Source organism: Coturnix japonica, chromosome 1 (assembly GCF_054131305.1).
Source record: "Coturnix japonica strain WE chromosome 1, WE-NBRP24, whole genome shotgun sequence".
Taxonomy (NCBI): domain Eukaryota; kingdom Metazoa; phylum Chordata; class Aves; order Galliformes; family Phasianidae; genus Coturnix; species Coturnix japonica.
In genome coordinates this window covers 61995238-62018866 of record NC_140663.1, presented here as the reverse complement: position 1 = coordinate 62018866, position 23629 = coordinate 61995238, and the positions used below count along the sequence as shown (strand labels likewise).

The 23629-nt window shown below is 40.5% G+C and overlaps 1 protein-coding gene across 41 annotated transcripts in view; it reads left to right on the top strand.

Annotated features, from left to right (window-relative positions):
* Positions 1–23629, top strand: part of SOX5 (SRY-box transcription factor 5) — a 622935-nt gene that overhangs the window by 452911 nt on the left and 146395 nt on the right. For 34 of the 41 annotated variants that reach the window (XM_015868603.3, XM_085542555.1, XM_085542533.1 and 31 more), the window contains one exon: positions 14280–14366. The exons of 4 other annotated variants lie outside the window; for them this stretch is intronic. In XM_015868603.3, the coding sequence (XP_015724089.1) occupies positions 14280–14366 (87 nt within the window). Of the gene's footprint in view, positions 1–12110; positions 12381–14279; positions 14367–23629 lie in introns of those variants that run through there. 3 more of the 41 variants (XM_085542587.1, XM_085542580.1, XM_085542571.1) reach the window with 1 other exon arrangement.

Sequence of the window (23629 nt, the reverse complement as noted above, 5' to 3'; positions counted from 1 at the left end):
ATTTATTCCATCGGCTTTCAAGGTATAGACTGCTTTCATTTATGCCATAGCATCCCCCCGGGATTAAGTCATTTGTTGCTCTGGCATTCTCTTAAAGCCTGGTCACAAAAGAGAACTTTCTGAACAATGGACCTGTTATCCTATTCAGCCCTTTCTGATCTATTAAATTCCCTGTTACACCATTCTGCAATTACTCCACACCCCACCTTCCCAGACCCCCTGTTCTCAAGCAATCTGGGAATTTGCCCTTGTCATTTGCCTCACTCCACAGGAGCCCCGCATCCCTCTGTTTCCTCCCCCCCACCACTGTTGACACTGACTCTGTGTTCTTTTCTGTGCTTAGTATAGTCATGCAATTTTGGGTTTTGATTTGACTCTCCTTCATACCTGCATACCAGTGAAAAACTGAATATCTATTCAAAGAGTTCTCCATCCCTTTCAGATAGATACAGGTTTTTAAGGAAAATATTCCAGTTATATCTCAAAGTTGAAGAAGAAAAGCAGAATTGTATTTGGTTCTTTTTCTGAACGTTTCTTAATAGGTACAAAATAAATTTATCTATGAACTGCAAGAGAGGTAGGCACCACATGTGAGAGGTCAATTTTAGCCACAAAAGTAAATCACAAAAGGTATGAGTCTGTATAACAGTTTGGTAACGCTATCATCCAAACAGAGTTCATTAGCTCTGTATTTCAGGTATGTGAATGATAAAATTGAGTTAAAGTTGCCAGTGGGCTTGGATTCATTTATTATTTTTCACACAGTACCAGCAGTTCTCTGACTGAATTTTTTTTCAGAGCAAACATTAAAATCTAGCTGAGTTTTCTAGAGACTTGGAGTTTGTTTGAATCAATGTTCCGAGTTACCCCAAAAACACAAACAAGAAGATAGACTCAGGTTCCCCAGCAGTCAAGCTGCACAGCCCTGTTCACAGATTGGTTCTTTAGTCCCATACACTCTTCATTTACAGATTTGCCTTAATTTAAAGGAGCTATTGCTACCAAAAAGCACTCTCTTTTATTGTCAGGAGGATTGGTTTTAGGTCTTGCAAGATTGTATTCCAGCTCCTCATAAAGGTTTGTCTCACTAATACTCAGGCCATGCATTATGGTTTCTGTGTTCCAGTTCTTTATTCCACTATAACCTACGTGATGTTTGAGACTGTGGTAACATAGGGAAGTTTGTTTAAAAGGCAGATCCTATAGTGGGATTTGAGTATAATGTCAATTTTGGGAAAGAGAGTGCCCAGCTTAGAAGTGTGGATTCATAAGGAACCATGTTGTTGGCCTAGGTGATTTGCTGCCTTCTGGACCACTTGGAGCTTCTCAGAGGACACCTTGACTAGTTCCTAGTGATGGAAAGTAGAAATGATCAAGTCAAGAGAATACAAATATGAACAACACTGATACCAGTTTTCCGTGTGTTAAAACAAAGTGATGCTTCTGCCCATTCACAGCTGATCTCTAATGTCTTTCATCCCCATACTTAGGGAGCAAAGAATGAATAGGATCCTGAACTACAGATGTTGCAGGGAAGGTAGTCCTTTCCAAGTGATTTTCTTGTTCTCTGAACAACTTCATTCTGCTTCAGTTCACTTTAAGCCCACTCTTCAGTGATCTTGTGGTTCACAAGATGAATGCTTTGGAACTGCAGAATAAATTGGTTTTGTTTATGAGGAAGACCTCATTTCAGTCATCCAGAGAATTACCTAGGGGCAGGTCTGTTCAAACAGGTAGCATGAGAAGTCTGGGAGGATGAGTATATGAACACCTCTCTTGTTTTTTTCCATGAAACAAATTAGTACCCAGGGAAACAAAGACAAGGTAATTGGACAAAGTGGAAGAAAGCTAGCTATCGGTGGCAGATCATGTGGTTGGTAGCACAGAGGTGACAGGATTGTTTCTTATTTTAAAGTAACTTCCTCTTCATTGGAGGAAGTGTTGACTTTCTCTGTATTTCTTGCATTGTCATCCTTCTGTAAAGAGCTGCACAGTGAATGGCTTTAACTCTTGGAAAGGTTTCTTTTTCTGCCCCGTATTCCTTTTCTTGGTCCTTGCTGATTCATGAATGCAGATGATTTTCTTAAGGAAACAGACAGCTATTTGCAAAGGAAGTTGTAGTAAATTGAGGTAGTCTTAAGCTTCTATAGCAGAGTATGAGTGAGATTCCTCCCTGATCCACACATTCCACACACCCCCCGCCCCCTCGATAAAAAGCTTTTGACCCTTTAGAGTGTTGGCAGTGTTTTGAAGGCATGGTTTATGCTTGAATTCGAAATTGTCCTGTCTTTTCTGACAAGCAGAAGTAAGTTCATGTTACTTTTCTGTTCTTCTTTTGTCTCGTGTTTGCCTGGACTACTGCAGTTACTGCCTGGATGAGTAGGCAGTGGGGGAAGACCATGTTTGGGTCCATTTTCAATAGTCTCAGACAGTCAACTGCACTGACTGTCCTGCTCCTTCAGTGCACTGCATAATATAAGTGCATTTTGGATTTTAACAAACGAGTCCACATTCTTAGGCCTGTTCTCAGTGTTTTCTTTGTCTTTCTTTCTTTCTTTCTTTCTTTCTTTCTTTCTTTCTTTCTTTCTTTCTTTCTTTCTTTCTTTCTTTCTTTCTTTCTTTCTTTCTTTCTTTCTTTCTTTCTTTCTTTCTTTCTTTCTTTCTTTCTTTCTTTCTTTCTTTCTTTCTTTCTTTCTTTCTTTCTTTCTTTCTTTCTTTCTTTCTTTCTTTCTTTCTTTCTTTCTTTCTTTCTTTCTTTCTTTCTTTTCCTCTCTATACTTTTCTTTCTGACTTTCCATTCCCCTTGTCTAGACAAACTAGGTGCTTAATAGACTTTATTTCACTTGTACGGGGGTAACCAGTTATAACCACCTTCTACATGGTCAAACCACTCATGTATCTCGATGCTATTCCCTAGCTCAGGAAGACAACTACTAGATCAAAAGGAAACCCAATGTATTTCCTCTCCTTATTTACGCTGAAAATAACAGAGTCCAAGAAATCCATGAATGGAGACAAGTGAGAACAAACAGAACAAGTTGTGAAGGCAGATGGAATGCTGTACTTCAGTGGAGAAGCCTGTGTGCAAATTTTGGAAAATAATTTTAAGCAAGTCCAGTGACATTAACGTTAATAATTTCCACAGAATTCAACAGAATAATTCCACATAAATATCATTTACATCACAACTAGCATTCTGACTTACTGTGAAACTACTTGCACTTCAGAAACTCTGATTTATATTGTACATCTTCTTATTGTTATTATTATTGTTCATATATTTCTGGCATCTGGCAATCAGTGGTTAAAATTTTGTTTTCACATATGTTGTGCAAGAGGAGTTCAGGATGTGTAGCTGTTTAGCATCAGGCGTATGTGCTTTAATTCTCAGTTCCAGTGGTAAAACAGTCTGTCAAATTTTAAAGAGAACAGAGATCTGAGTCTACTGTATGCTTCCTTGGTTGTTTTGAAAGGGGATATCCTTTCTAGTTTTCTATTTTCTGTTTATTAACATCAGTGAGCATTCTATGGCTCCTCCAGTGTCATCATTAAGTTCATATTATAATAGGACACATTTACTCTAGGAAGTACACAGCCAATCTGATGACTGTAGCCCTTTCACTACAGAATTATGGCAACATGTAATTTAAATAAATAGGTCCAGATGATCGAAAGATACATATGTTCTTACCTCAGTTTGATTGATAACACATGATTTTAAACCTGCTAGTTCCACATGTCAATATTTTGATGGGTTTTAGCATTGTATTTTCAACTTTCAAGCATATTTGTGCTTCAGGTGACTTACTTGCTCATTAGCTGATTTTGCCTGGACATGGAACTGCCTGATTTGCTTTCATACTCACTAGTTTGCCAGTACAGAGGCAGTACAAGGTTTGCATTTGGTGAAGATTATCTGTCACAGAAAGTTTACTATTTGAGTCACCTCAACTAGTAGATATATGAGTGTGAATGCATATATTCATTATTAGGACAAGAAAACATTTTGGCACGTTTTTCTGTCCTAGTGGTAAATGGATACAGTCACTTTCATTTAAGGGAAAATTAACTTTTCTGCCATCTGCTATTGTTCTCTGATGAGGATTATAACATGGTTGGTGAAATGCTAAGAGTAGCAAAGAAAAATTAAGTTAACCTTAAAAGAGGGAACGTCTTATTTGTTGCCTAACCTTGTAATTATCCTGCAAAAACAAATACTGAGGGTGCGCCCTTTTCTCTGTCCAACTTGCAAGTCCCTTACCTTCTCTGTCACTTCTCACAGTTTAACTAATGGTCATATCTTGATTCACCCCTCCCCACCTCCCCTCTGCTGACATCATAAATTATCCAGGTCTAAATGGACAACATTCATTAGCTGTGCACTTTACAGAAAGAGCTAGCTCAGGAGCTAAGCACTCGCCCATTTTTATTAAAAGTTAAAAAGCTCCTCGCTGTCATGGAAAGGGGAGGCTGGGGGAGGTACAATAGAGGACAGTGCTGCAGAGCTAATAAATAAAAATAATAACTATTACCATTGGTTGAGTGACCTGGGGAGAAGAGCACTACCGAGCCATTTGTTGTTCCCTTTCACTTGTCAACAGCAGTGGCTTAAAAGCCTTAGCCATTGTTCAGGGCCTAATAGCACCTGTTGGGAAGATAGGAAGACAGCTGTCAAAAAAAAATAATAAAATACAGGTGGGGGAGGAGGGTGGAAACCAGCGATTAGTTCAGTACTGTGTATGTTGACACAGCTGCAGTAGGACATTTCATGGCTTAGGTTCAGAGGTGGGGTCTCATCCCTCCCCAGGCCTCCACGCTTCCAGCAGCAGGTCTCATCCCAGACCTCACTGGTAAGGCCTCAGAGCCCAAGCCAAACGTTTACCAGGCTGCTGGCAAGAGGAACTGCCCTGTGCACGCTGTTTTCTTAGAAAGTGAGAATTAACAAAAAGAACAACCCAAGAAAACCTCAAACCCAAGCCCCAAACCAAGCCACGATGGCAGAAGTTGTGACTTTTTGACCAGATCACTTGTTGCAATTTTCTTATTATCCCTCTCTTATGTTGGCAAATAAAGCTTTTCTTCTTGGTCAAAATAAAGGTGACATGTAAGAATGAACCAGAGGTAACAAGCTTCAAGTACCAACAGCTCCCTTTACAGTTGATAATCTAGGGGCTGGTGTTGCGTACTTTTCAGTGGTGGGAAATATAGGCCGTGGCAGGGGCTGAAGGACAGGCTATGTAGAAAATGGTTTCCTCGGCTTCACCTCTTATAGTCCTTGCTTTTGTCATTTTGGTGAAAATTACAAGGACTCCAGGCCTCTTTTTTTTTTTTTTTTTTTTTTTTTAAGGCCTTTTTGCTTACTAAGAATGTGCTGAAGATGATAAAAATTAGCTGACCAAATCCATTGCCCTCTGTTAATATTAACAAGATATTATGGCCCTTTAATTAGACATTGACTCTATTGGTAGCACTAATGCAAAAATATATTTCAAGGGAATGTGCGTTCCAATGGAGTATCTCTTTCTAACTGAGACAGAAAAATAAAACTGATGTGAAATTTAAAGGCGTTTATTTCCAGATGTCTCTGTTCTTACGTTGTTACTGTCATGAAATAGTTTCTGGAAATATTAAAACATCTTCGTGGTGTCAGAGTTTCAGAGAAGCTCGGGCTTGGTGTAGTGCCTCCTTCTGTCAACTGGCAGGTGTTTTTGTTTTGCTGGGTGGACCACTCTTGAAAAAATCAATTCCTTCTTTCATTTAGAGATGCCCAGAATTAAAGAGGCATTTAAAAACACATTAAGGAAATAAATATTCTCTTCATTTTAGTTTATTGTTGCTCTTCTTCCATCCTAAGGATTTCTACTGGTGTAATTCTAGCGTCAGTGAAAAGAAAAAGGTTACCTTTCGGCTGCTTGAAAGTGAATGACTCTGATTTATTTATATGTTTTGAGTGTTAGGAAAGTGTGGGGGACAAAATCACTATTATCCTTTTATGTTTGGTAATGTTAAATAACTCGCTTCCTTCTTGTCTGTTAATTTAATTAGGGGTGAAGAGGATGGTGGCAGTGGGGAGCTGGGATCATTTTAAAGATGGTGTATACTGAAAAGGACGTTTCTGCAGAAGTTCTGCCAGTGAAATGCCACATTTGGCGGAATGTGCTCACCACCAGCTCTTTTGGCCAGCTCACTGGCCTGGATCTCCAAAGGCAGACAGTAGCCTAATTCCTTTCTAGAATGAGATTTATGCTCCTGAATGCCTTTGGGAATCCGAAGCGCCGACAAATCTCAGTGACAAAAGGTATATTGTACAGTGCGTGGTATTTGTACCATTCACAGCGCCTCAGTATGCCCTTCTCTGGGGGATGTGGTTGCTTTGCTGCGGGACTGGAAAGACAGAGCTGAATGAATCCAACACAGTGAGCACTGGCCATATCCTGCTATTGTCTCTGCAAGGACAAGGATTTAGGTGGAGGAAAAAGTAGGCAGCAGTGACTACAAACTATGCTGTTACAATGATTATGTAGAATGGTTTTCTGCATATCAAGGTGTACTCAGTAGCCTTGATAGCATCCATTGTCTGTACTCCAGAAGTTAGCAGGCTGGAAATAATTTACTGAACAAGCTGGGATTCCTGGTTATTCTGAGCTGATAGTGGGGACGCAAGCTTGTTCCCTGGATCAGCACTGTGCTAATGAAAGAGGTGTTTCTGTTGGGTATGCAGTCCTCAGAAGGGCTTGGTGGAAATTTTATTGACGTACATTGACAGCCCAGAAGAGTGTATGGCAGGCAGAGTTTTAGAAATATTAGAGTTTCTCATATTCTGAAAGCAAACTGTGATGACACTTTATGCCGATAAAAAGGACAAAAGCTGAGAAAATCTGAACTATTGCCTCTGTAACTCCAAAATAAATATACACTGCTGCTGGGAGACCAAAGGGCTGGAGGATGGTATTACTTGACAAGCTTTGAATTTTCTTCTTTTTCCTTTTTTTTTTTTTGTTTTGTATAGTATGTGTTATGCCTAGAGTGTGACACTGCTCCTGAAGTGAATGAGTGAGATGACCATTTGTTGAAATGAGGCAGCCCGAAAAGTACGCAGTTAATAATATAACTGTGATTTATGATCATTCAGGTGGTGGAAACTATAACAGTTTCAGACAATAGTCTGACTGTTCCTGAATGAGATGCTGGTTTTGGATGCAAACCAAAACTGTGCCTTCTGCCTGTCCTGCTTAGCCATGTATTCCTGCCCTGTGCTTTGGTTTGCTGGCTTCTCGCTTACATTCTAGGGCATAATTAGTTGAGCAATTGGTAGTGTAGTGTAACTGAAGACTACTCTAACTATTTTCCTCCTAACAAATATACTTGTGTTTTTAGGTAACTTTCTTGTAAAACTGGCAGTATGAATTGGTGAGCAGTTGGGGAAAAAATAAAATCAGTTTGCATTTTTGCAGATGTAATAAAATTATGCTTTAATGGCATTTACAGATTACTAATTTTGATTTTAAAATCTCAATTAAGTTATTTATTGTGCTATGGAACCTTTTCTGCCTACATGAATTATTATTTTTTAGCACAAGAAGCAGTCTTTTCGTGCCAGAAATCACAATAAAAATGTCTTGTCATTAATCTAGTGTAAATTTCACTTAGGTCAGCTGTGGACAGACAAGTTGATTTTGTCCTCTGAGATAAAATGCTGTGGAACTAACATGTGACTGGGTTGAGACTGGCAATTCCAAGAGCAGTAAGGCTGGTTATCCCTGCCAGCAAAGAGAGCTTTTAGTAGGTTTGGAAGCTATGCATGGACATATGTAGTCCAGCTGTTTTCTGCATGGTGGTTGTGATGGAGTGGAGTAGTAAGAGCCATACCATGATGTGCTGGCCAGAGTACCGTAGCTTCACAGTATCTCGTCAAAACTTAAATATTTCATTCAGCTCCGTGAATTTGTGCAGAAGACCAAAAAGAATGTTGCATGCATAAAAAAACAAAGAACCCAACAGCATACTATTTTTCATCCAGGCATAGAAGCCCCATGGTCATATTTTGCTTAATGCCACATTTTATCTAGTACTCATTACACCTGTTTGTTTGTTTGCTTTTTCTTTTATTTATTTATTTATTTTACCATCTGGCTGTTTTCCTGCTGTGGAAACTAAGTCATACATTTGAACAATATTTGCATGTATAGAGGCGTTTCCTACTGTATACTCCAAAAGTTTAAAATGCTTTTAGACCAGTTAAAAAAAAAAATAAAAAATTCAATGCTTGCTTCCTGGAAGGAAACAGAAAAAAAAAAATAAAAAAATGTATGTTGTGTGGTTTTTGATTTCCAAATTTAAATAGATTCAGTGTTGTGCCTGCTCATGATTCATAATGTCTTGCCTAGCTGCAAGTAGTTTCCTAAAAGCATGATTCTGTTGATGGAGAACCATATGTGTATGCAGATGCTGTATGTCTATGTAACCTGCTGATATCAACTATTTCTTCATATTGATGTTTTATTTTCTTCACTATAAAAATTGTTACTTATTTTGTGTAGGTGAGACCCTCATACCAAAAGGGGTACGTTTTGGGTGTGTGCTTGTATGTACTTTCAAAGGAAGAGTAGAAATCTGCCCTTCATCTTGTCTCCTGCCTTGAACCATAAAGAGTCTCATTGTGGTGCATGAATGCAGAACAGAATGCCAGAGGAATGGTGTGGCAGTAGGCGAGGGTTGTAGAAACTGCAGATGGAACTATAGCCAACAGGTATAATGTATTTATGACCACAGTGGAAGAAAGGTTGAATAATGGATGGAGGGTATTTGCTAGCTCTTTCATAATATAAAGGAAGGTGCTCGTCAGAAGCATAGGGTATATCAGCCAATGCTAAAGTTTATTCATGATCATTTGTGCCGACCAAATACTCCTTCCTCTAGGAATGACACATGTTGGCAGGAAATGTCTGGTGGTCTGGCTGGGTACTGAGCAACTCCTGGCTTCTCTCCACCCTGCTACAGCTCATGTCATCATCCATGTCAAGGCCAAACATCTTTCTTTTACTTTTTTTCTTTTCTGAGGAGTCTTTCTCTTTCATCACAAGACAAGAAGTGCTTGCAGTAGTTATGGAGGAGAGAGCACTTGGGGCATCTCCCTGGGAGATCATTACTCAAGCAGGAGGCTGCAGGACTTGCATTGTTCCTCTAACTAGTAGTTGACTGACATCAGCCTCCTTCCCTTCTATAACAGTTTTCACTTCTTTGTCATGCCAGAGCTTTGCTACCTTCTGTCTTCCTCAGATATCATTTTTTCTGGAAGTGCTTCATGTGAACAGCAGCTGTCCTGCACCTTGTTACAGCATGATGGAACTGCATTCCTTTCTCCAGAAGCAGGCAGCCTTGAGACAGACAGGCCAGAGTTTTCCTTTTAGTAAATAATCAGCAAGAGCAGAAAGAGGTAACAGGAAGAGATTTGGCAGCGAAGATCATTCTAAGCTTTTGTAAGTAGATTTCCAAGACTGTGACCCTGAAGGATGGATTGAAAAGAGCTACTGGAGAGGTTGGGCCTGAAGGGAACACAGTGCTGTGCAACTGGTTTGGAAGGCAGGTTCAGGTACACATGTACTTGCACTGCCACTTAACTGAGAGTAGGACTAGGTGGTTCCCAAAGGGGACCTGCAGTGCCTGAAAAAAAGTAACTTCTAGAAGTAGACTAAATTATATACGAGTCTCCCAGACAGTACTGAAAACAGTGACTCTTACTAGAGCTTTGTGGTACAGGCCACTTTCTGGAAACAAACTGCTTCTTTCCTAATGTGACACCTTTTGTCTTTTAAGCAAATAAGCCCAATGAAGCCATGTGTAAAAGGTCAAATGCAGGAGAGAGACAGTGGTTTGCTTGTTAGAGTATAAAAAGTTAGATTAAAAAGTTATTTGATATGAATTTACTGAGATACATTGCTTTTCAGTACTATCAAAGAATTTCAGTATATATACATGTGTATTCTCAACATATATAAAGGCACATGTGCCTACGTACATGCAAACTGGAGCCGTTAATATGGGACTACTACGCTACTGAGAAGGGAGTTTGATACCTTGAACTGAAGGTCTGTGTGAGAATGACTGGCTGCTGGCATCAGCCTTCAGGTCTCATTGTGGAGGAGGGAATCAGTACCATGAGCTCCTGGCAGGGGAGGAGGGAGAGTGCTGGGGCTGTGAGGCACCGAGAAGCAGCGTGCTGCTGCAGCAATGGCTGGCACAGTTGGAGGGCTGTTCTCCAGTGGGTATTGCCATACGTGCTGATGCAAAGAACCATATGCAAACCACAGAGGCAAGGGTGAAACGAGGAAAGCAAAATTCATTGTAAATACAGATAGAAAGGGCTAGTGACTGATAAACGTGCTATTAGAGAGAGCAGAAATCATTTTTGTGGATTAATCTGTATCTCTATTAATTCAGTCAGTCTCCTCTTCTTCAATATTTACTTAATGACTCCTGTTATTCTTTCCATCTCAGTCTTTTTCTTTGGTGCCCTACACGTAATCCTCTTTTATAATAACACTCACCACTTTACATAGCCTTTCTGGAACTAAAATATTTCCCAAACATTAATGAATGGCTGTTAACAAACAACCTGTGAACAACTCTTTTGTGGTTGTATTATTCATACTGTGCTGAGCATAAACCGGTAGTTGTTTTACTGTGTGCCACAGGACCTACACTGCAAGTAGGTAATGAAGGGTCTTACCTCAAGTGGGGCTAAGAAGTGGGGCTAATCCCGGATTCCTCTAGAAGGTGGCATTAGAAGGCAGTGTGAATAGTCGTGATACTCAGAATGGTGGAGTGCACTGCCCATTGGCTTTTGGAAATGCAAATATAGACTATAACAATACATAATGGTCCTGATGTACATCCAAAATCTGTCCCAATGTAAGTCAGCTTTTGGATGTAGTGAAATCCTGTTAAGATATCAGAGAATGAGCACTGGAAAGAGGGGGCTAGGAAAGTTCTTGTGTGCAGACCACCTTTTGTGATTTGAAATTGCACACTATATGTGCAAGTGTTAAAGTTCTATTGAGTTTCTAATGAATCTTGGTAACGATGTTTCTTATTTCGTGAGCACCAGCTTCCCTGAAAAGTCTGAAATAAAAGCTGAACAAGAGCTCAGGTTCTGTCTGTGTAATTCACGGAAGCTCTACAGTTGTAACATTTTAAACAGTTATTTTTATTTCAGATGTTTAAATTTCAAATCTTTTTTTTTTTTTTTAATGGGGTACATAAACAGCACAGTAAATGTTTGTTTCCAAGATCTGGTGCGGAATGTATTTCACAAGCAGTTACTGAAATGTGAGAGGTTGAGTGTGTGAATAGCATATTTTATTCAAGTACAATATGTTAACACAGTATATAATAGAATTAAACAAGCTGCTATTTAATATAGCTCTTTAGATTTAATATAGCTCCTTAGCTCTGCTAAGCTATAGGGGGTGGGGAAGCTATTGTCTTCAGGAATTAAAGTTCTGTTTAAGTACGAGCAGGACAATTATTTGCTGATTCTGTATCAAAACTCTATTTAAAGTGCCTTTCGGTACGAATTGCAATTCGAGTCAAGAGAGGTTTGAAACTGAGTTAGTACATCAATTAAATACAATTACGTGTTTTGTTTTTAAGGGGGGGGGGGGGGGGGAGTCTATATAATATTATTTTAAATAGTTAACGTACAATATTTCAACAGGGGAGATGCTTATTAGATCAGCGCAATCACTTTGATGCCATCGGGATTGCTGAAGGGCTTATAATCGCGTTAAATTTTCATATTACTCATATTCGCACATTAATGAGCAGATGCATTGTTACCATTGGGATTTTGCCATTCGGCCTTTTCACATCTCCAATCACGACTTCCTTCCGCGATCTTCCCCGTCCGCACAGAAAGCCGCTCCCTGACACGCAGCGTTCATTGCCCGCCGCCTCTAACACCGAGGGATTAGGGACTCTTGGAACCGCCCCACCGCCAAAGGTCGCGAAGCCGCTCACCGGCGGCAGCGCCTCTCGCAGCCCCGGCTCCGCGTTCCCGGCCCGGGCAGGGCCGTCCCAGCCGCCCCCCTTCGCCGGGGCGGGCCGGGGCGGGGCGGGCGGCGGCGGCTCGGCCGGGGCGGCGGGAGCGCTCGCAGCCGCCGCGGCTGTTGCTTTAACGCGGAGAGTTAGACGGAAGACTTCTGTTCCTTGACGAGCGCGCTACAGCGAGTATTTTGTCTAGCCGCAGGGGAAAAGCTTTGTCACGGACTTGGCTGACAATAGACTTAAAAGTAAGACGGGCTGCTTTTGGTGCCTGCAGGCTCTGGAGCCTATTGTCAGCGCACAATGGATTTCTCTTGCCGCATTCCTGCTTTGCAAAGGTTTGTTAGCTTTTCATGACTGACAGTCCTCTACTGCAAATACCGCATTTGCTCTGGCCTGTTTACACGCTGCTCGAGAATTTGTGAAATGCTCAGGATGGGAAAAAAAAAAAAAAAAAAAAAAAAAAAAGCCAACAACAACAAAAAAAATCAGCACCGTTTATTTGACTGACTCAGATATGTTTGGAAAAATGGGTGTTTACAGGCGCCGCACAAACTTGGGCAATAGGCGCAGCCGCCCCAGCCCCGCACGGGAATAAGAATCGCAGTGCGACTCCCGACAGCGCTCCGCTCCGATTTCGTCGCACTCGCAGAGCTTGCAGCCGAGGTTCGGAATCCTTGTGAATCCTTCCCTCCTGCGAGAGGGGAGAATCCTTCCCCGCCGAGCGGGAAGCATCCCGTTGCATAGGGAACACGGGAGAGTCAGCGTTGCAGCGTGTTTAAATACGTTGCTGGGGGGAGGAGGGTGGGAGTGCTGCTGCACGCGGGATGCTGGCGGTGCGGCTCCCTTTATGGGGTGGGAGTGGGGCTCTCCGTTGTTGCCCCGTGGGACGGCAGCTCGGGAGAGGCCGTGCGGGGGCCCCCGCTCGCATCCTCCCTCCCTCCCTCCCTCTCGCGAAGTTGGGGCTTGAAGAAAGTAGGCAGAATTAGCCAAACGAGATAATGAAGGTTCCCCGTAATGGTTTTTACTGTGGGGAAAATTAACCAGTTGCTAATAATTGTACGGTCTCTAGGCCAGACGGTCCCTTTGATAAGTTAACATGTACTCCCTTTATGCTCCTGGTAGGGGGTAAACAAACGCCTGAACAAATACAAATACACATAAACACGAATGTGGAGAATGGCAGTATATGTCTTAGATCCAGATAATAAGTGTGGGTATTGTTATTTAGATGGCGCATACTGGGACACTTATCTTTTAGTACACTCCATTTTCTAACTGAATGCAGTGCTAATCGTAGGATTGAAAGCTATTGTAATTGTGTACCCATCTAAATGCTGACAAGAATATACAATTACATTGTTTGGAATTGAGTTTAATGTCCTCTGAATTTTATTAGCATTTATATTTACTTATGCATTAAAATTCTACACAAAAAGAGGTCAGAATAGGAGAGTTACAGACATAAATATCAGACCCGTCCACACCCTCGCTGCATTTTCGCTGAAAATAGCGAAGGAATATATTTTAGTCTATTTTATTTTTAAAGGAAGTGATAGAATCTGAAATGAGCAAATAATGGGTTTCCATTCTAAGCGATGCCTTTTCTCCCTCTGGATTTTGCAGTCTTTTAAGGCTTTTTTTTTTCTTTCTTTCTTTTTTTCATACCCAACTTTTTATTATTATTTATAATGTGCGTGCTACTGGAAAATCTTTCCACAGTATGCTTACCACCACACGATGTTTAAACACACATTATAAAGTGGATGTAATTGTAAACACTCAGAGGGATATAATTACATGTAGCAGATTTAGGAGCTAATTCTTTGCTTCTCTCTCTCCTCTCTCTCTCTCTCTTTTTACTCTGCATTTTATCAACATAATTATTTTTTGACTACAGACTAACGCTCAGAAATTGACAGGCATCCATTATAAGCAGCAACTTGTTCACCAAATTGAAAAACAATGAACTGCAGGTTTATATGTGCCCATTGTCATACGAAATTACTATGGCTTTGTTCCACGAGAGGAAAAAGCTAATGGTTTTGAAACAGCAGGTGACAAAACACATTTTTTTTTTCCTTTCCCTTCCCTCTTATCAGTTTGTTGATGAAGTCATTACGACTGGGGCCCAGAATAGGGTTGGCCTTATTTTTAGCAGATAGACTTTTAATGAGTTCTATTGTGGAGACAGTCATGTTGATTTGCTTACATTTTTTTTCCCCCCCTTCACTCAGAAACTCCCAGTATTGAAAAGCTACTATCAAAGGACTGGAAAGACAAGCTTCTTGCCATGGGATCAGGGAACTTTGGAGAAATAAAAGGTAACGCTCTTTCTGTGCTAAAACGAACCGAGAATGAATATACGTTTATCACGGGCTTTTTGCAACTTTGTTTGTTTGTCCCTCTTCCCTTCCCTCGTCTTGAAAGGTAGTAAATTCGAGGCTGAAATGAAGTGTATGCCCTCCATCTGTACGTAAATGCACGAATCAATGTCGTATTGCCCTAAGTGAATGAACTTATATAAAGCCGTTGTTGCACGTATCATTCTCTGTTATAAGAAGATAGATCCTACAGCTGAACTGAAAAAAAAAATGTAAATTCGCTTATCAAATGCAGGCTTATGTGTGGGATCAGAGCGTAGCAGCGCTCAGCTTCTGAAATCCGAAGCTACTCAGAATTCCTTATTCCCGTTTGTACGGATTTTGGTGATGGAGATCTTTTTGACTTTTCTGAATGTACTGGAAAAATAAAAAAAAAACACAAACCCAAAACCAAAAACCCAACAAAACCCCAAACCCACCAAGGTTAGTGGAATGATATCTCTAGGTACCAAAATTAGCCAGCACAGATTTGAAAGGACAGCGTACAACATCTGTGTGCTAAAGCATGTTCTTTTAACGCCGTGCTCCAGAAGGAAAATGACAAAATTTGACCACCCTCCAGCAGCAGTAGCCTCTGCTTTGCCAAGATGTTTCCTCATTTTATGTATGTGAGGTTATGTTGGGGAACCTGTCGTTTGTTTTTATGTAATTTAATATTTTCGTAGCTCTTCCTGAATGCTTGCAAGGAAGAACTGACTCAGAATACCTGCAAGTCAAAAATTGCAGTTTTCAGAGCAGGCATTGTGGTTCTGAAAAGAAACAGTGGGTCTGATTCTTCTCCCATTTCTATCACTGTACATCTGGAGTAGTGAAATCAAAGCCAATGTTGTTCTGGGAATGTGAAAGTAGACTGAGATTAAAATCAACCCCTTCTTTTATGTTTTAAACGAGATTTCATTCCTCTCCATTATTTCTGGTTTGTTTGTTTACTAGCATCCCCAGTGCAGAGATCCTCATTCAGATGGGCTCCCAGACCTTGTGCTTGGCTGGTATATGGACCTTCTGCACTAGAAGTGGGCAGTATTCAGTAAAGACTGCAGCATGACGTACTCTGAGAGGTTAACACATTGGTCAATGTGCAAAGATAGTGTTAATTTAATTATATGTGCCTTCCAGCTTGTCACAAATAAGCCATCAGCATTAGTTTGCTCTGGCCTGCTGACTTACACAAGTAGGAAAGTATGCCACTTGCTTCCCCTAGCTTCTCCCTAGGAGGCTGTAATTCAGAAAATATATATTCACTACATATGTAGGATAACTTTAGAATACAGTGCTTCGGCTCCAAACAGGCTCTGATATTATCGTTATAACAGAGGGCCAAACACTGAGTTCTTCATTCCCACTGAGCACATTTTCTGTAGGCGCACAGAGCAGGGTAGCCACTGGGCGTACCTGGGATTTCTGTTGTTTGGAAGCACATTGTTTTAAAGTAACAGCGTCGGCTGCCATGGACTGACGAATCTTTAAGATGTTTTAGGCCTGAAGTACAGAGGCAGCTTTCATAGCCACTTTTGGGTGTGTGTTTTGGTGGTTCTCACAGGATTTCTGGAGCCACTTTAACTCTTGTTGCGCTGGAGCTGGCAGAGTTCGCGCAGTGGTTGTGCTCTCCTCCTGCACTCAGTGAAGCTGCGCTGAGAAGTGCTGTGCAGTGCGAAGCAATTTACTCCCCCCCCCCCCCCCCCCCCAATGCCGGTCCCTGTGATCTCGTTCTCTTGGAGGGCAATCTTTTTTTCTCCCTTCCTCTCTCTCACAAGTTAAACTTGAAAGCAGCAGAGGCAGCTCTGTGCTAGCACGAAAGAAATTCAGCAGTCCTTTCAGTCTTGCCCGGGGGGAGGATGGGGAGCAACAGCACAGCCTCAAAGAAGAGTTTGCTTTGCTTTAATTTTTGTTTTTTAGCTTCATATTTTGAACACAAGTCGAGTTATTGTTCTGCAGCTCTGTTCAAAAGCCTCACATCTGACGCTTTTTAGTGCAACTGTGGTGCTGTGGTTGGGGGCATGGTTATTAGGTGTTTGGATCAGGTTTGGCAGTAAGCTGTGAAAACAGGCACTGGTTTATTTTTCCTACTGACTGCCGTGACAGTTGCAATTATTGTCCATTGTTCCTAGGTGGCTGGAAAGGAGGGAGGATACAATAGAGCATTGCCCTCTGGGGGTAAATGAATTTGACTTACAGGTTCTTGGGGGGTCACGAAGGCTGATTATTTAGTGCCCAGGAATGCGGTTTTCATGGTACCGCCAGCCATGAGCAGCCAACGAACAATGGCTCAGCTGTATTGCAGCTGTATTTAGTGAGATAGTATGAAAGGTGTGCAAGTGAAGCTGGTTTGTAGTCACGTATGCGTATACAAACACACGTATATTAGGCTAGAGAATGTTTTTGTCCTTCTATACAAGCAGTTATTAAGGTTTCCAGTTGTGAATTTTTAATTCTCTCTGTATTTGTCTTGGCAGCTGTATTTTTTTTCTTTCGTTTCTATATTAGTGATATTTGGAAACTCTGCACAACTAGTGTTTTATTGTTAATACACCCTGGAATGTGGACAGCACTTAGAATCTGCACTGCCCAACTGTCTTATGCGCTGAATAGTTTTTTCCACATAACTGTTCAAAATTTCATTGTGTTTTTCATTAAATCTGTGGGAGTTTTAGTATGTCATGTGCTGAAGTCTCAGCACTGGACTAAGTATTGTTAATGCCCAGGTTTGTGTTACTGACATGGAATTTGATTTGCTGGTAGAGATTAAGAGAAAGGAAGATGAAGACTTTGTTTTCTATGAGTGTAATTTGTTGTAAGTTAGAAAGCAGTAGTGTTTTATTAAAGATAAGGAAGTTTGTGGATGGTTAGAATAAGTTGTCAGACTCTCTAGATTTGTATTGAGTTCTTCCTCTTTAAAGGTCTTAGAAGGATCTGCGTATGTCCAGGTACTGAAGGAAAAGGAAATGTAGTAGTATGTTCCAGGGCTTAATTAAAAGGTACAGGAAGGGAATGCCCTTAAAATTGAGCAGAGAACCTGTCATATCTGTAAATTTAACTTGAAATTTAGTTTGAGTGACTTTGTTTGCTTAGAGAGGCAATATAGGGCTAAGTAATATGAGTTTGGAAATGGAAAGTTCTTAAGAAACTTTGGTTTGAAAACCATGCAATTTTTACTCTGTTCAGAGCAAGACAGTCTATAGTAAAGCCTACAAAACATGTAATTGAGTGGATGTATATTAAAATAAAATGATATATTGAATTGGTTGAAGTCTGTTCAAACTCATTTATATCCATTGTATTCAAGAAGGGGTTCAAAAGGCCTCTGCGTTGTTCAAGGGTAACACAGTTTATTGGTGTTAGTGAGGCAGACTGAGAGCTTGAACACTCAGGCTGATCGTTTCCAGGAAGGAGAATTAGAGCCCTCCCTGCTCTCCTCTCAGCAGAGCCTGCTGCCATTTGGGAACTGCAAGGTGACAGTGGTTGCTTTCCTTCGAAGCAGCATTACTGACTGCAGGAGGTGCACCGTGCTGGGTGGACTGCTGAGAGATGGCTCTTTGATATCAGTAGCCATAGCTATATTTCATAGTTAGAAACAACTGTGGAACTTGAGTTTCACTGCACAGACAAGGCCCAAGAGCAGGCCTTGGGGCTGGCTGCTGTCCCCTAGGTACATGGCAAGATGTGCGGCCTGGCTGCCACCGGGGCCTGGCTGCTGCAGCTGTGAATGAGACAGCTTCAGCCATGAGGAGAAATCTCGTTAAAACTTCCCCAGTGTACACAAAGCCCTTCTGCTAATCTTGTTCATCTCTCACTTATCGAGGGTTGTCAAGAAATATAAATACGTATTTTGTATGCACCCCACTTAGCTAATTTTGAATAGGTGTGTGGAACAAAAGGCTGAACTGACTTTTGTCTCTAATCTTTCGGAGTTGGTTTGCTGTTGAAGTAAAGCCATTGTTCATAGTGATTGCTCCTGAACCTCTCAAGAAAGACTGGGCAAGCCTGAACCTGATTTTTTTGTTGTTTAAAAATCCCTCTCAGTTATACTGGTTACTTCCTAACCAAGCCTGGCCAACAGTTTTCCGCACTCAGTGTCAAAGGGTTTGTCTTTAGGGTAAATTCAGCTCTTCTTTGTATCCACTTAAATCTAAAAGACTTTACTGGAGTAACTCCAGGTTTATGAGTGTAATTGAAAGCAAGATTAGCCTACCAATCCTAATCTTTAATGCATGATAACACAGATACTTGTTTTGTTCGGAAACCTGCACTCCAAGTAACACGAAGTATCGGTGCAGGTATTACATCCCGCTGTGTCAGATGGATGATGGGGCCGTATTTGCCCAGTCTCTAATCTCACTCTGTTTTGGGAAGATGGGGCACAAGAGAGTATGCAGTCAATGGTCTTAGGACTGCCAATAGTGGATAAAGAGAAATAATCCATTCAGTGATACTATAGCTCATCAGAGCCTGTGAATTAAAGACATATGTTATGTAGATTCAATGTATGGATTAAAACGGATAATCTGGTAGGTGACACACAGAATCTTGAGATAAGTGGGCTATGCAGATTCGGTATATGGATTGTGACGGATAATTCCATTTAAGTAACGCTGGACAAGTTGAAGACAAGTAAGCTTTGAGTAGTGCTCAGGTTATGTGCAGTAATCCAGTGAGTGACATGTTGGATCTCATAATCTGTAAACTGAAGGCAAGAAAGCTAGGGATTCTGCATTTAGATGTGGACAGGAATGAGCTGGGGAGAAGGGAAGGAGATTATTCTTGGGGAATGCTCTGGGTTTAAACCTCTGACTAAGAAAACACAGATCCCCAGGGTGAAAACCGAACACTATCATGTGAGCTATGTAAATTTTGCATTTGCAAATTAATGGTTGAAAAATGTTTGCAAACTTCTGTCAGATGTGGACGTGTTGAATTTATTTTATTTTATTTTATTTTATTTTATTTTATTTTATTTTATTTTATTTTATTTTATTTTATTTTGTGGATAGTATTGTATTTGGAGTGGGGAGAGGAGGGTGAGAAAGTCATTAAGTGAAGGAGGTAAGATATGCGTGGTTGTTGGCATTTAACTGTGATAAATTCAATATTTATTGAATTCTTCTTCTTTGTGAGTATTTTTGGGGGTGTTTTAATAGTTGGCAATTTGCTGACAGAGGGCTTTAGTCCTTTGCTAATATCTCAAAAGTGCTGGAGGGGGAACCTGCCCAGTGGCACACAGGGAAACCTACATTTTGAGAGGAAGTTTGGCAGCTGCCGAAATAGTGGAGGTTGATCACAGTGCAATATGATACTCTCAGACTGCAGAGCAGCAGACAGTGCCAACTGAGCCACACCAACGCAGAATTCCGGCCAAATGAAAGTCTGAAATGGAGATTGTGACTGGATGGAGCTGCTCCTATTTGATCCTAGGATGGGAGTTTAGCTGGGGGCAGCATCCTTGGAAGAGGAGGGTTGGAGTGTTGGAGGGCTTTTTTACATTGGAAATGCAATAAAAAATGAGAATTTGTAGCAAAGCAGGATTGTTTTTAGTAGTTTTTGTTGTTGTTGTTGTTTTGTTATTTTTTTTCTTAAAGATATTCAGTTTGATCAGGAAAAATATTAGGTTCTATTTAGAACAACTACAACTTTTATTTTTAAAATTATTACTAATAGAGAAAACAGAATAAAATTGAACTAATTAAAGTAGCAAATGCCTGTGGCTTTATTTTGTTTGAGCATGTGGAGGCCAAACCACTATATTTAAACATCATGCAGAGTGCTGGATGACAAAAGGGAATTAAACCAGTTCTTCTTTGTACTAAAATTACCTCAAAGATGTGCTGATAGAGATGAATGTTGCTGAGCTACAATTACCAGTTTGTCAAAATAAAGCAAATACACATACATATTTCTTTCTGTTTGTACTGCTACTGCATGAAATTCCTCTAGCAAATGCTGTTTCTCTAGCCGAGTCCTAGCTCCTTGTCTAGGCAGTCCAACAAAGAAAAGCCTCTGAGAAATAATCTCAATACAAACATTGTCTATTCCTTTTATAACCTTGATACTAAGTTACTAACCTGTTTGAATACCAAGCTTTGTTTGCAGTCTACTGTACCAAAACTTTTTATGACAGCGAATGAAGAATGCTCACTGACATCTTTTTCCAGCATTGCGAAACAGTAATGTGTTGGGCTGTTACAGAGCAGACAGCAAAGTTTTTGTTCCCACAGAATATTAATTCTTGAAGGTAGTAATGGCAAAATACGGTAATTGTTCATCATTTGTTTTTATTCATTCTGCAAAGTCTTCCACTGAAACCTAAAATATTAAGACTGTCCACAGGGTGAAATACGTAACTTCCTTTGAACTTGCTGTTCTAAAAAGGGCTTCTATTTGCAAGCAAAAAAGATTCATTACATAAATCTGTGGGTACAGGCAAACGGGTTTGAATTCTGGGCTTTTTCTTTATTTGTTTGTTCTGGTGGCGGCAGCCTGCTGAGTAAAAAGCAGTCAGAAAGTTTTCTTTTATTAAGCTGACTTCCCATATCAATCACATGAAGTCATTTAATTTAGCAAGGTAGGTAGCTGTAAGCGATGGCAGTCATTGTGTAGCAAAGTTGGCTTAAATGCTTAATGAAAAATGCCAGTTTTTAAATGTTTACATCCTGGCAGCTCCAAGATTTACTGGCTTGAAAAGCTGTGTGCCAGTCCTTAATAAAACACTCTCTGAAGTACTGATCAAGGAAGCATCAAGGGCGTTTGCGCATGTGCGAATGTCCATTTGCCCATGTCCACGCACAAAAACACATGCCCATAGTACCATATTGATAAAGAACTTCAAGTACGTACTCACTGCTTGGTCATAAACATCTGACATTACTGTTGCAAGACAGAGAAAAGAATAGTTTAAATTCTGTACTTACCTCAGTTGCTTAGATCTGTTATCAGACCACGTTTCCTGAAAGCGCATAACAGCAGCTCCCCATTGCCTCTCATATAAAACTCCAGGTGACATCAGCAGTGAGTCCGCCTGTGCAGCAAGGGGAGAATATTTCTCTTTAAAATTAATACAAGGTTTTAAGTAGGTCTTCCAGGGGAAGTGTGACAAAGATTAGTTTGCTTTTCATTAGAAGAAGACGAAGCAGCCTCTCTATTTTACTTTCCTGATCTTCTTATGGGACGGAATATTAGTGAGTTCGGATTCCTAATGTGACAGAGCAAAAGTGAAATTGGGGTGAGGGAAGACTAAGAGTTGACAATGGGAATGAGAATGAAAATCTCAAGAAAAGATACTGGAATAAAACTCTCAAGAGAAGATACTTACTTTGTGGACTACTGCCTGGATGTATTTGTTTATCTTTCAGATATAATAATGTTATTGCTAGGAGAATTTTAACTCTTCTGAGGACAACTTCATCAGTAGGCTGTTCAGTTAGAGAGAGATCATTCTCGACTCCTTCAATTTTGTATTGAGACTGTTCCATCTCTGACCTTAAAAATCTCACTGAAAAATACATCACTGCGGTAAATGCCTGGAGATGGCTCAGCTTTTAGCTGGTTTATGGGCTGTACTTATGTCTTCATCAGAGCAACATCAGAGCTGAGTTGGCAGCACAGTCCTGTAGCTTGGTTAGAGTGTTAGTGTTAGAGTGATTTCTTTATACTCCTTTAGGTGGGACCCTGGCTGCTATCAAGTGGGGTCAGGCAAAGATGCAAGCGTTTATATACTGTGCATAAAGAAATGTGTGGCCTTTCTGAAATCATTTTGCTGATGACTTTAACAAGGCCAGCAGAACAGCTTACAGTCCCTAAAGTTAAGAATGGCTTCAGGCAATTTTCTAGAACTTAAAGCTTCTGTTTTCTCATACGTAAAGGTATTACATACCTCTCTGCCCGCTGACAGTCATGCAGGAAATCAATTAGCTAATGCTTTGAAATTAAAAAATGCTCTGTACTATGTGCTCTACTTATTATTATACATCTTATCATTATTTGAACATAGAGTACTTCAAAATATTCTTATTTCCATTTAATTTTTTTTTCTTCTACAAAGCTTTGTAGATACAGAAGGATTTTTTTTTTTTTTCCTTTTGTTACTCTAGTTAATGATATGAACATAATACAATATTACTGTGTCTTCCAGGCTTTCTACTCGTGCATTGTTTTCTTTGATTTTTCTTTGAAAGACAGATGCTGACAGTTCAAAAGCTATTTACGTAATTACCTTGATTGTAAACTGACTGGGGGGATGAATTTCACCGTCTCTGTCTGTGTGCGGGGAAGCCTCTGATTGATAACATTCCTGACTGTTTAATAGAGACATGGCTCAGGGATCGGGGAGCGCCTGGCCACGTCTTTGCCCCTTGCAGGGTGTGCTGGGAGCTGTGTGGCTGCAAGCAGATCTGTGGGCTGGCTGCGAGCAAACAGCCTGATCACTTCAGCATTCGCAGCAAATGCTTCGAGTGCCTGTTAAAAGAAAATATTGGCTTTCCCAAATTCTCATTTACATTCTCATTCTGTCTAATAAATTACGATGAAGTATTTACTGTTTGGATTGCAAAAGGAGTTTCTCTGCCTTTTTTTTTTCTTTTTTTTTTTTCTTTTTTTTTCTTTCCCTTTGGTTCTGTTTTGGATGAATATGCCAAGGTTTCTCCTGTTCGTTTTCTCACTTGAAGTGTGTCATTTGGTCATATTGGTGTCTTCGTTCTAATGTTTATTAAAATGTTACTGTCACTGCCAGTCTGAGGCTGTGAATCAGAATGAAGAATGTGTAATAGCTTATTTCGCATTTGAGTAAATTTCTTTTCCTACTTAAACACTATTATGGGTTGTGTTGATCTGAGATGAAGTTTAGGTTTGGCAATACAGCATGCCACTAATTTGAGTCTTCTTTTATTGCCATCTGCTGTGGGTGTTGCATTCACAAATACTTCTTTTTTTTTCTCTTTCTGGATCTCTTTTTCTGGTGGTCGAGAATAAGCTGATACATCTGGAAAGCATCTTCTCTTGGGCTATTCCCTGTATCAGATCGTAGTGCGTAGGGTGATGCTCTGTTTTCTGTTGTTCCGCTAAGCTGTGAGAAACTCCCATTTTGCCATTGCAGTGGTAGAGTAGAGAGAGAATGGAACAAGTGCCTAGAGCAACCTCTGAAAGGCAGGGTGGCCTGGTGGGTGAAAGTTCTGTTAAACACAAAATGTGCAAAATCTGTTTGTGGCGCATCTGAC